The sequence below is a fragment of the Astatotilapia calliptera genome, chromosome 19, assembly GCF_964374335.1.
Source record: "Astatotilapia calliptera chromosome 19, fAstCal68.1, whole genome shotgun sequence".
NCBI lineage: Eukaryota > Metazoa > Chordata > Actinopteri > Cichliformes > Cichlidae > Astatotilapia > Astatotilapia calliptera.
Window position 1 is genome coordinate 25,222,327 of NC_137440.1, and position 14,119 is coordinate 25,236,445.

The 14,119-nt window shown below is 37.8% G+C and overlaps 2 protein-coding genes across 2 annotated transcripts; both read right to left on the bottom strand.

Annotated features, from left to right (window-relative positions):
* Positions 1-8,830: 8,830 nt before the first annotated feature.
* On the bottom strand, positions 8,831-10,609 carry gpr65 (G protein-coupled receptor 65). The gene has a single exon (XM_026152901.2). It carries the CDS (start codon positions 10,603-10,605, stop codon positions 9,640-9,642), a length of 966 nt encoding a protein of 321 aa, XP_026008686.2. The 5' UTR covers positions 10,606-10,609; the 3' UTR covers positions 8,831-9,639.
* Positions 10,610-12,011: 1,402 nt separating this feature from the next.
* Positions 12,012-13,431, bottom strand: LOC113012486 (G-protein coupled receptor 4-like). Its single transcript, XM_026152732.2, has one exon. It carries the CDS (start codon positions 13,331-13,333, stop codon positions 12,392-12,394), a length of 942 nt encoding a protein of 313 aa, XP_026008517.1. The 5' UTR covers positions 13,334-13,431; the 3' UTR covers positions 12,012-12,391.
* Positions 13,432-14,119: the final 688 nt, after the last annotated feature.

Sequence of the window (14,119 nt, forward strand, 5' to 3'; positions counted from 1 at the left end):
AGCAACGTGTTTGGAAGGCAACACCATGTGATCCGAGCAAAGCTGGGTGTAAGCAAGTAAATATGTTTATATATATATATATATATGTATATATATATATATATATATATATATATATATATATATATATATATATATATATATATATATATATATATATATATATATATATATATATATATTGAAAAAAATGTAAATATTTTTAGATGATTGGAATATCAGATTTTCACATCAACAAAATATCAGTATTGGTCTTCACGATCCTAGATTGGTCAGGCTCTGGATTAAAGGTAGCCATATAAACATATAATTCAGCCATTCTTCTTCTCCTCCATAATGTGCTCCTTACCACATATTCTATTGATAACTACAGTTAATGATGCTTGCTTTAAAGGTTTTGCACCAATAAAAACAAAGAAATAGCAGCACTGTTGTGATAACTACACCAAAGCTGGAAAAATAAAGAGTGAAAATGGCAGTGTGTGAACACCAACAGCCTCATCAGCACTGCTGATTTACTCTTTTTCTTCTTTTCATTTTTTGACAGTTCTTATTTATAATATATAATATATATTTAAGTTACATTTTCTTATTTCCATTTAACATTTAAACTTTTTATTATAATTGTTTAAATAACATATGTAATGATAGTGAATCTTCCTCTGTGAAGCTTTTTGCAGTTAATATTATGCACATTATGCACAGAGCTTAACAAATTTATTTAACCACCATCTAATGTGGGGTTTACGTCAAAGCTGCCCTAATTAACGGCACAAAATAATTTTCTTCTGTTTTTGTAATTGTCAGTCCATCAGTGTGCACAAGTTCTTTCATTCAAATTATATTTTTAATGCTAAATATAATTATTATTGTTGCCCACAGCACATTATTTTCAAATTAGGATGTCAAATTACAGTTATTTACAGAACAGAAACTGCAGTTTTAGGCACTGAATTATTTTTTGTCCTTTGTGCTGATTTATGTTTGGGCATTCAGTTTTATTTGCCTTAATAAATAAAACAAAACTTTTAAACTAGTTTTTGACAAATTTCTAAAATGTTTGTATATATTGTTTTTATGATGGGTGGTTTAATACAACACTATTTCAGAAAAGTGTTGCAGAAAACTGAAGGCCATGGTCTTCATGCACATGCACCCTGCTTTAAAATAGCTGACAGCCCTAAAAGAAAGAAAGAAAGAAAGAAAGAAAGAAAGAAAGAAAGAAAGAAAGAAAGAAAGAAAGAAAGAAAGAAAGAAAGAAAGAAAGAAAGAAAATGCCATGGAGACAGGTCAGTGAAGAAAGAGAAATTATCTGCATTTAACAATTGGTGTTATCTGTGGAACTTTCTTTCAGATAGTGATGTGATCTCATCCTGCTGCACTCCTTGTTTTCTCTTTTGTCTTTCATTGTCTCTCTGTCCCCTTATCTCAATGGCTTTCCTACACATGATGAATCACCAGCAGATTTTAATCTCACTCTTGAACATTATTGCTCTGTGTCAGTCATTAGTCTACTTACTCATGTGTTCAAACAATTAATCAGAGTCGTCTATATTGTAGAGGACGGTGAACTCATTTGATGGACGCGTCTGTGTGTGATTGAGCTGGTAATGAAAATGCCCTACAGTAAGACTCACAAACCAAACATATAAAGTTAGGTATGTAAAATCTGACACAGCAAAAATGCTAAAAAATAATATGCAGCATACTTTCACCCCACACACACTTACAACACGAGAGAAACAACATCGAACTCAACATAAAACTATAAAAAAGAAAAGAAAGCAAAGAAAAAGATCCTCATATTGTCTCACTTTTAAATATTATAATATTTTTAACAAATTCTTAACTTTGTGCCTCAATTGAATATAATGAGGATCTGACGTGGGTACGGCAGCATGGTATACATGTACACGCTAAGGTTAATATGCCAAGTCACACATAGAAAACTGGATGAATAAAACACAATTTACCAAAACACAGTGGAAATAACTGTCAAGAGTTGGGACATAATAACTTTACAGTAATTTTACATTGACTCTTGGAGGGATCAGGTCACTTCCTGAAAGTAAATTTTATTTCTAAAGCTAAACTAAAACTAAAGTGCTTTAAACTCAAACAAACAAACAAACAAACAAACAAACAAACAAACAAACAAACAAACAAACAAACAAACAAACAAACAAACAAACAAACAAACAAACAAACAAACAGTTTCCCCCAAACTTAAATAAATAAGTAAACGTTCTTAGCGTGATGCTTACATCTACTGACAGTATACTTCTAAATCTCGCAGTTGGGGCATCATGATGAGTGGATTCTTAAATCTGGCTTCACCCAAAGGCCTCCTTTGTGTAAATGGTCCTAAAGGTAAGTAAGAATAAGGTTGTGGGGATGTTTGACTTTGATGTCTATTGAACTGATATGTGATTTATCATTTTTATCCCTCAGAGTCAAACAGTCATGATGCTGCGTAATTAAGAGTTAAGAGTAAATATCATGGTTAAATGATATACCTTTGCCAAGCTTGTGACTCTGTAAACTACTACACCTCATTTCCTGTTCTGCTCCCCCTATCCGGTTGTTCAGTGATGACGCGACGAATCCTACTTCCGGGTCTAAAGTAGTCTGCGTTTAATATGGCTTTTGTGTTGTTAACATGTTTAATGTTATGTATTTTCTTCTATTTGATCTCAAAAAGCTCCTAAAACAGTCAGTGATCACTGTTGACCTCCCTCGGCTTTTATTACCACTAATCATTTATTTAAGCTCAGTTTTTAAAACCTTAGGATGTAACTACAGCCCAGCCCATGCAGCAGTATATGAATGACTAACCTCGTATTGTGGATGGATTATCTCAGTTGTTCTCCTGGCTGAAGTTTGGTCCTTTTACAGCATCCTGCCATGCGATTACATTTGTTCCTGACCACCGAGAACACTCACGGTAACTTTTATCGAGTGGAAAAAAAGTTAGCTTGTTTATATTATGCTAACGTAGCTGTGTCGCTAGCGGTCACGCAGCACATCATTATATACCAGCTAGCCCAACTTCAGTAACCCTACCCTACAAACGTTACTGCTGTTTAGTTTTCTGTCTTCATTTATGCTGGAAGTGATAACAGAGCTGTACGTTTTAATTTGTTTCCAAAAACCCGCAGTCAGGACATGCTATATTGTATTTAGATAGAAGCTAGCGAGCTAACTCCCTGCTAACTTCTAACTCCTTTAAATGTCATAAATTCCGTTTTCATGGATGCCTGGATGTTAAACTCAATTGTTACACCTGGTAGAGCAGAACGCTGATAATTTTATTAAAGATGAAAGACTTTAGACAGTTTTTCAACTCTCAGTAATGCCATAGTGATCGTTTGATATATGGACCTGCAGCGGAGTTTAGACCCAGACACGGCTAGTGACGTCAGACTGAACAACCGGATAATGGCCACTAGATGGCGCAGTCAGGGTTAAATTCATTGAAGGTTAAATTGAATTTGCACACACAAATGTGTTGTTTGTTTTTGATGCTGCAAACATTAATGAGTGGGACTAATGAACATCCAAGCTTTTAAACCTTCCCTCATGCCAAAAGCATTTCTTATGGCTTCAGTTTTCCCTCATGCACAATGACATTTAAGGAGACTGTGACTGATGTCATCCATCAGCGTTAGTGCGTGTATGAATGTCCATGAGAGCATGCGTATCCCATCCAAAGCGGCCAATAACATGCGTGGGCACACATCCTTATCTTAGCAAGGGTAATCAATGGGAGGATAGCGGGTCTGAAATAAATTCACACACTGTTGTAAACAGATCCAGAAGATGGATTATAATGGAGAAATCTGCTCAGTTTCCTTCCCGTTTGCAGATGTTTAAAATGACCATGAATGACTCACAATGAAAGCATCAGTGGAGGTCAACACTTTTTATTTATTTCTATTTATGTATCATATCTTTACAGTCATTTACAAAAAGAATCTGCAGTCTAGACTGCGGCTTTTCTCCAACTTAAAATTTAGCCCAGCAAACTATGTGACAGAGACAGGCCTGCCTCATGTTCATTATTCAGAATGGTTGGAATATCTATGACATTTTTGGTAATTTCCCAACAGCATGAGTGAGAAGATACAAACAACACTGCAGAAAAGAAATTGCATAATAGCTAACACAGCCTAAATTGTAATAATAACTTTTTAGAAAAGCTTACAGTACAGTGTATTTAGCCTTCTATTTCTGGTCTGACATTTGGACTAGCAAAAAGAAAAATTCCCGATAGTGATGTGTGAGAATATTATCACCACATGATGGCAGCGTACTACATCTTGTGCTACATTATCTGTAGACCAGGTGCAATGCACAGGCACTGATAAATGCTAATTAGTAACACACAAGTGAAGTAGGAGAATTTCACCCACCATGAGCACAGACTTCCTGGATGAGCTGCACATCATGCCAAATTATTTGTGAGATAACTGCAGTACAAACTCTCCAAAAAGCACAATGCTACAAAGCTTTTAAAACGGGAGTCCATTGACCCTGACGCTATAATAATGCTCTCCACGTTATGAAATAAAAATGTTTACAGATTAGAGAAATTATTTTAGGTGACAATAACTGGCTAATTTTAACTGAAATGCCAGCTAGACGGATCCTCAAGTCCATGTTGGTGTAAGTGCACTCTGTCTCCTAATTTAAATGCTGCATTGATGAGCAAATTTCATTTTACTTGAACTCAGTGTGATTAAACCAGAAGATAAAAACAAACAAAAAAAAAAATGTAGTGAAGTGAAAACAGCGAAATAAAACTTTAAAAAGAAGTAAACCACCACTGAACATTCACACACACCCTCAGCACAATTTAAATTTGGGAACTGCACCTGATGACCTGAGAGGCCTGATTGGTTATAGACACTGAGAGAGTCAGAGATGTGTGATCTGTATTGAACTGGGAGCCTATCAAGTGACTTCAATACTGGGGTAATGTGGAAATGACTGTGTATGTGTCATGATTCTGGCTGCAGCATGCAGAATTCTTTGAAGTTTTGGATAATCCTGCAAATAGACCTTTACAGTAGTGTAACTTACTTAATATAAATACACGGAACAATTTCTCATAGTTACTATTACAGTAGACTTATGTAACTTTTGATATATTTTTAAGTGATAGAAAGCAGCTATGGCAACCTGAGATAATGGTCCAAAACAATGCCATGGTTTTTGACTTGAAAATGATATGCAGAATTTAATTCCCAAAAAGAAATTCATTCAAATTTAAAGCACTAAATTTATCACAGTGAGTAACCAATACCAGCTAAAGGAATATGCAAATTTTCCGACATTTGAATTGCTGGTTGTTTCCTCTAACACGCTTTCATACAAGACAAAAAAACCTAACCTAACAAAAACTACTATTTGATACATATTTCATATGTTGCTGATATATCAAATATGTAGTGCATACAAACAAAGTTTCATTTCAAGGAAAGAAACCTGTCACCTGTGACAGAATTTCATCAAATACATTAAACTAATACATAAAGAGGGCTCCACTACAGTACTCATAGGTTCTTTCCCCTACTTGGACATGTGATTATATCTTGCCTCCAGGCTTTGTGGGGTTGTTTTCAGAACAAATACTTGTGAGGAAGAGACAAGTGTGAAAGTGCTAAAAGCGACAGGAAGGATAACACAGAAGAAATGTTGGAGGGAGTGTCAGACAGGGCCTAGAGGAGCAGAGCAAGCTTGACATAAAATATCACAGGAGGGAGATATGAAACCTGCATAACAACTTGCTTGACAACTGAAATAATGAAGTAAAGTGTAATATGATGTCATTTATACAAGTCAAGGAAAAAAGGTGCATCACAGAGATAGCTACACTCTGTGGTTACTTACAGGTACACCTTGCTAGTACTGGGGTGGACCCTTCTTTGCCTTCAGAGCTTCTGTCTTCATGGCATAGATTCAACAAGGTAATGGAATCATTTCTCAGTTTATGGTCCAAACATGTGTGGAAACAATTCAAGAAATCAGTTTGAGATGAGTGTACCCATGATGGGCACACTGTGGTAATAAAGGAATAGGCACGGTCAGCAACAATACTCGGGTAGGCTGTGGGGTATAATTGGTGCTCAGCTTGTATTAAGAGGGCCAAAATCTGACAACATTGCACCAACACCACCAGCCTGAGCAGCTGATCCAAGGTCGGATCAATGTATGCTTTCTTCTAGTTTACGCTACATTTTGATAGTATCATTTGAACATTGTAGCAGACATCAAGACTCATCAGAGCCGGAAACATTTGCCCTCTCTTCTGATGTCTAGTTTTGGAAAGCCTCCGTTTTTTGTTCTTAGCTGACAGGAGAGGTACCCAGTGTGGTCTTCTGCTGCTGTAGCCCATCTGCTTCAAGAGTCCACACACTGTGCATTTAAAGAAGCTCCTCTGTATAGTTTGGTTGTAACAAGTGGTTATTTGAGTTGGTGTCATTTTCAGATCAGGTAGAAGCTGTTTGACTGTCCTTTGACAACAAGAAGTCATTTTCACCATTTTCATTTTCTAGGTGAAAATGGCTTTTGCTATTTTTTCAGATCCTCTATGAACCTGAGTGATGGTTGTGCAGGGAAATCACAGTAGATAAGGAGGTTTGAATTTCTCACATCAGCCCACCTGACACCAACAACCTTATCACATTCAAAGCCACATATGTGATCTACTGTCCAGATGCTCAGTGTGAACTTCAGCAGGTTGTCTTGACCGTGTCTAAATGCCTAAATGCACTGAGATGTTGCAATGTGATTGGCTGTTTAGATTAATGATGACTAGATTAATAAGCAATTGAACAGGTGTACCTAATAAAGTGTCTGGTGAGTGTATATGATGGGTTTAAGTGACACTGCGCGAGCTGTCTAAGCCAATAGTGCCAAAAGAAATATCTAAAAAAAAAAACAACTCCAGGGTTTGTCAGGTGGCCACAGGCTCTTTGTCCGTAATGAGTTCTTTCTTTTTCCTGTCACTGACTATAATGTCAGCTGACATCAATCAAGCAGTACAGAAATTTATTTGTTAGAAAGCACAAGACACAGACCAAAAAAAAAAAAATTCTTCTGCTTGAAAAAACAGCTAATGGAGCACGAGTCTGTGAGGTCATGTCAGGGGGGCTCATATCAAACTGAGAGTGAGGTCACATTTTTAAGTGAAAAATTCATTTCAGTTCAATTTTATTTCTGTAGCTTTGAAGAAAATGTGTCTGAGAAAGATGGACTAATTAGGGGTAACTGATTTTACTAATTAATGGTCTAAATAAGTACCAAGAAAAAGAGTAACCACGAAAAAAGGAGACCTATCTCAGGACCTGTACACCTCCAGGACATTGCGGCGTGCAGCTCGGATCTCAGCTGACCCTTCTCACCCTGGACACAGTCTGTTTGACCTGCTCCCCTCAGGCAGGAGGCTCCGGTCCATTCGCACCAGAACCTCTCGCCATAAGAACAGTTTCTTCCCCTCTGCTGTTGGACACATGAACAATAACCATATGACTGTTCCCGCTACTAACACATGACCCTACGCTGTGTTCACTGCATCATTCCATGTTTGGCACTGATCACCACCTGCACTCATGTATATATCTTTCTACGTAGCACTTTTAATTCTTATCCCTACTTTTATTTTTTCATGTCTATTTAAGTGCTATTTATGACACTATGTTTGCACTGAAGCACCGCAGCAATTTCCTAATGTTGTAAACCTGCTCAACATTTGGCAATAAACCCCTTTCTGATTCTGATTCTGATTCTGAATAGAATAGGATCGAGTGCATGTACATGTATATATTACCCTGAGTACTCCCATAGTACACCTGCAAGCCACAGCTTCCAGCGCTAGGATTGGTCAAAGTGTAGTTATACTTCCTGACACACTGATTCAATGCTAGCTTTCCAAATGGCAGTAAGGTGGACCCTCACATAATGGGAGCAATTTAAGCCAAGCTGTCAGCGGTCTTCATTGCAGCACCATATCTCAGTTTGCACTGCTTCATCCTGTTACATTTTTGTACAGTCAGACCACCAGTGCAATTTACTGCCTCATTCATCCATCATTCCTGAGAGAGCAGGCTGTCTGACACGTGCCACTGCTGAAACGCTGCCAACATCCAGGCAGAGGAAGGGCTTCACTAACAAAACCTATTGATCCAGAGGTACTTGTCTTCTCTGATGTGCTTACTTTACTTACAAAGATGCCAGTCTGTTACAGAGTCAAGGGGAACTGAAGGTGAAGGCTATTCAGTGATAGGCGATGCTTATCTGATAGTCTGGATGGAAAAAAAGAGGCAAAAAGAACACTCAGGTGGAGCACATGCACTTTCCAGCCTTTGTTGTTGTGTAACAGCAACCTGAGGAGTGTGTCACTTTAAATACATGTGGAAAAAAAAGCAAAGCCTTCCCATCGAGCACCTTTGAGTTTTTATAATTTTCTTTTCTTTCTTTTGAACAACACTTACCATCGTTTTTTATTTTATTTTAAGATTTGTCTGTGGACATGTGGATTATCACCATCACAATCTTGTTTTTCTGAAGTTTTCTGAAACACACAAGTGAAGTAGGAGAATTTCACTCACCAACACATGAGCACAGACTTCTTGGATGAGCTGTCAGGACAATGAACTGCATATCATGCCAAATTATTTGTGAGATAACAACAGTGCAAATTCTCCAAAAAGCACAATGCTGCAAAGCTTATCTCTTAAAATGGGAGTCCATGGATACCGACTCACTGTTGGTTAAGAACTCAAGCGGTCATTTGGGGGAGCTGCACTTCTTCTTTTTTCTTTCTAAGTTTTCATGCTCACATTAAGATGACTCAACTCCCATATGGATACCAGCAAATCTGCCAGAGACTAGGATGCTAAGAGAACAAACACTGACAAATATTTCACAAAGTTCTTTTATTTACAGTGCTTTCAGTTAAAGTTTAAGAGTGCAAACATGAATATATCATTCACTTTGACAATTGAGAAAAGTGCATTATTTGAAAAAGAATCATTTTAGATCATAATGTTGTGTGCGTGGTGATGGAAAGAGCAAATTTATTTTGGTTTGTTAAATGCAAATGTTCTTTCCACATGGCACCTGACCCAGACAGTTGTCTGACAGAAAATACAAACAACGTGACTAAAAAGCTGAAGTGAAACCACTCTGACCAGTAACTCGCTGATAAGAGACAAAATCAGATCAGCAGTTGCAAATAAGCACAGGCATTTAAATATCTCTTTTCCAGTCTTGTTGTCCACTCACGGAAGTAGTAAGTCACTGCTAAGGATTTTTATGATTTTAATGAAAATCAGAAGGTGCGATCAAAACAATGTAACCATTTGCACTGAGTAGTCACTGAGCTTTATTAAAGTAAAGAGCAAACATTTCATCAGTTTTCTGAAATATAAGTTATAGGATAATAAAAAAAAGCTCCCGATCATTTCCTCTAAAACTGCAAAACTGCACTGAACTCTGCAAAAGATGTGCTCTCTGAATGCCTTTTTTGTTATTTTTGGCCATGCTCCACCAATCCACAAAGTTCAGTGAAATTCTGCTGGTATTTTTTTGCATAACCTTACTGACAAAAAGTTTTATATGCCTCAATCCCTATGGTTAAATAGGTAACAGAATTCCTCTCTTCTTTTCCTGCAAAAAGAGGACAATCTGACTGGCACATGCCTGTCCTGTGCTAGTAATGAAGCAGTAAAGCAGTGGGTCGGCAAGACAGTTAAGGCTTGATAGGGCAACGCTGATCTTGTAGGGATAGAGGATCCATGCAATGTTCCTGCAGTCATTAACCAGTATGCGAAGAAGCATCATGACATGAATAGGTCCGAAGCAGAACAAAAGGCCAAGAAGAACCAATGTTAATAGCTTTAAAATCTGCTTTTGTTCCTGCTTGTCAGTGGCCTGATTGGATTTTACAGCTGTGCAAATCCTCCAGGTGGAAAAGAACACTAGGAGAACTGGAATAATAAACCCCAGAAAGAAGCGCATTACATTAGCCCGGAGGAGAGTCGCTGACAGTGGACTAAAAATGTCAAAGCACACTGAAAAGTTTTTCTTTTCATGGTATGAGTCCTCCCAGGAGATGGTGCTGGTGTTGAAACAGACCACCAACAACCAAATGGTAACAGTGACTGCTGCTGCAGTGCTAACTTTCCTCCACCATCTGCACTTTAATGGGTGAACCACTGCTAAGTAGCGGTCAACTGTAATGCAGCAGAGGAGAGCTTCGCTGGTGTAGAAGTTGGTGAAGAGAATGTATATGGACATCACACAAACATAACGCCCATGGATCCAAACTCCTCGCCACAGGAAGTCCAACCAGAGAATAAAACAAACAGTGAAGGTTAGGTCACTCAGCGCCAGACTGAACAGATACACACCGAGCTCGTTCCTCCTTCTAATGTGCTGCCAGGATACGTAGAGGAAGAAGGTGTTGGAAGGGATGGCGATGGCAACGACAGCCATGTAGAACAACAGAAATGAACTTCTCCCGGCTGCGTCGTCGACCAGGTTACATTCTGAATGATTACTGGTCAAGGTTGAGTTTTCCATTGTAGAGGTTGTGTTCATATGCTTACACCTTGTAGAAAAATAAGGAAGCAATACATGAATGGATGTAAATACACAATACCTGTAAGAGTCTCTACCAAGTTCACAGACCTGCCACATGACTACATCTCAACTCATGAAAGGACTTTTTAAAGTTGGCAAGTCTGACACCACTGGGAACTACAAATTATCAATGGAATGTGAAAATGGAGAACTCTACCTATGCACTATTTTTTTAAAAAGAGGAAAATTTACTACTTAGAAAGAATAGTTGAAAGATGCTGTTGAGTGTAAGCCCTTTTGTTTTGGTAGTTTAAGATTAAAAGGCAGAGTGTTTCAATTGTGCGGATTGATTTGACATTCAGCATGAGTGTAAGTCAACCTTATGCAAGTGCAATTAAATTGTTACAATAGCCTCGCTTTTGCAGCATTGGGTTGTTTACCCAGTGTTTTGAGTTCATGGAGTTTTTAGTTATATTTGAATATTTTCTGTTCGCTCTTAGTTTGCTTTATTTGCCCCGACCCCACTTTTTCCTTAGTAACCATTTATTTTTGTTTATATTGTTCTATATATATTTCCCCATTTAGTCTTGTTCTCAGTTCCTGGTTGCTTTAGAGTTTTTTTTTTCCTATGTCAATTCCCCTGTAACAAACTCATTCGTGTCTGTTTCCCTGTTATCACGTTTCACCATATACCTTACTGTAAAACAATTTCCTGTCATTTTTACAAGATTTGTTTAGGCTTTGGTTGTGTGCTATTTCAATGAACAAGCTTGCTACACTGGCACTGTGTTTCACTTTTCCTCACAGTTACATTTCCTGATATTGTCTACCACGAAAAACATGTGAAAAGTTGCAAATACAACTTTTCCTAAGTACTCTAAATTCTCAGTTATATTGCAACATGATAGAAAATCCTAAGGTCACATTTTTATTGCAATGGAATTATTTGATAGGGGCTTGTTAAATTTTTTTTTATAGTATTCCTTTAAACCATAAAGTCATATTAACAAAGTACTTACTCTGTATCAAGTTGTATTTCCACTCAAATTTCTATAAATTCTTAGAATAAAACCAATAAAACAGATGAAAGGCTGACGTATTCTGTTTCTTCGTCTTCACCGCTTAATCAATCTGCTAGAAAGAAGAGGAAGGGTCAGCAGCTGCTGCATTTTATCCTTAACAACTGTATCATTTACTGGGTGACAGGATATGACAAAACAAACTACAGGACCAGGTGATTTTAATTTAAGCCCATATGAAAGTGTGTGTCTCTGTTTGGCGTGTCAACAGACATGAACTCAGGTAGAGGTGATGCCAATAATCGTCCCATAAAGTGATAGATGTCTTTTCAGCTCGTTGTTTGAACAGCGCAGATATGTCTTTATGGTTTTGTTTCAATGACTGCACGCTCTAAAAGAACAGATGCTTTTTTTTATTAGTATCTCATGGAAGCATGAATAGCTGTCAAGTGTTATAAATACAAGTGGTTAGTAGGAAAATTCCACAGTGTGCTTCTCTTTGTGCAAAAATACACTCAAATATTCAAGTGCAGTGATACACAATAATACTGAACACTGGATCAAAATGAAACTATTAACACCACAGCCAAATATTTCAAATTACACAAATCACAGTTAAAATTAAACATCACATTAAAGACAAATATACAGAAGAAATAAAAAAAATAATTAATATGCCTAAACTTAGATCACATGTAGGTTACATATAGGTTGCACAGCCCCAAATAATAGTTAGATTTTCATTATATTTACATTTTATGTTGAAAGAAGGGGAAAGAAATCATTCAAACAGAGCTATCACTGTGCTTTCCACGCATAAAAAGCCACCTCACATTTTGTGCAGTTTTCTTAATCTCTGTCTTTGCGCTCTCATTGATTAGACAGTATATTATAGGATCCAGTGTACTGTTTAGCGTTGTGGTGGCAACTGTCACCATGAATGCACTTTTGAGCCTAGTTGCCCAGACGCAGGACCCAGGCTCCAGTATAGCCCTGAGCAGCATGACCAACTGGTAGGGCATAAAAGACACTATGTAGGTTAGAAGGAGTAGCAATAACAGCCATCCCACTTTCCTGCGGTCTTCCACTTGGATGGAGGTGTTACATTTGATAGAGCGCATGATGTTATGATAGCAAAAAGTCATGATGAAGGTAGGAACCAAGAAACTCAAGGCGAACCTTGTAAGGGCAACAGCGGCATCTTCTTGTGTCATGGGTATCTGCTGATCACACAAGTATCTTGAAGCTTGCAGCGCCCCCATGTGGTGAAGTAAGACAATGTGGATGGCAATCTCCAAAGCCCAGACAACTATACTCACAAGCACTGCTGTCCTCACCTCCCTGATCCAGTTAAAGTGGAGTGGGTAGACCACTGCCAGATAGCGATCAGCACAGATGCAGCAAAGGAGACCAGAACCAACAAAAAAGCTGTTGTACATGATTACAGCCATGAGGTTGCAAAGTTCGTCACCTATGTGTTGCCCCATGGCCTGTACTATCCAAATAGGCAGAGTGACTGTGTATAGTAGGTCAGAAATGCACAGGCTGACAAGATAGACTGCCATGCTGTTCCCCTTCTTCATCAGCATCCAGGCCACATACAGAGACAGGCAGTTGGCTGGAAAGCCCACACTAAAAAAAAGAGAGTACGCCGTTGGATACATGTACCTCTGCACCGAGGAGTTAGCCGTGCATGAGTTTGTGTTGTTGGTGATCGTCGAGTCCATCCTGACACAGCGGTGACTGAAGCCCGAATGGGAAGCTCATTCGATTCGAGATCTGAAAATGCAAATAACGGGGAAGTGTTGTTGTGCTCAAAATAAAAACAGTGTTTGATGATTTACGGAAGCTGTCCTGTTTTTACAGTACTAAGCAAAATGTGCTCATCAAGTTTCTTAATTCCGTGTCCGAGTACTGGTGAATGTAAAATCCCACAAATGCAACAGAATTAGAAAACACTTCACAAGTATATGTTTGTGTTTTTTAAACCGTGGAAATGTGCCAAAATGTATCATTTACTTTATTAGAGTGTCCCCATTCTATACACTCTGTATAACTTTCCAGGAACAGCATATATTTGCATGTCATGGCGTTCTGCCAGTGTAGCTCAGAGGATTAAAGTGGGATATGGCCACTGTAAACACTGCAACAGTTACATCCTTTTTGCACACGCTCTTTTCTACTCTGTAATATTCCTGTTAACGTTCTTGATATTTATTTATAATCAACTCCGTCAATCCTTGATATTTATTATTGAGTGATCTGTGTATATTGGGCTATTGCTTAAATGTCTTAAATGTGTAACATATGCTATTGTTAAATAGTGTAGTCTGTTTCTGTTACTGTTATTTATACTGCAGCAACTGTAACCCACATAATTTCCTTAGGGATTAATAAAGTATGCTGATTCTGGTTGATTAATTCAACTTCTGAAAGTGAAAAAGAAAATAGGAATACTGCGTTTATTTAAGTCTAAAATCTAATTTTAATGTAGTGAAGTAGATTTTGAGTAG

Bases quoted from the DNA above. Each gene is read 5' to 3' on its own strand.
- gpr65 (XM_026152901.2), bottom strand. From the start codon at position 10,605: ATGAACACAACCTCTACAATGGAAAACTCAACCTTGACCAGTAATCAT.
- LOC113012486 (XM_026152732.2), bottom strand. From the start codon at position 13,333: ATGGACTCGACGATCACCAACAACACAAACTCATGCACGGCTAACTCC.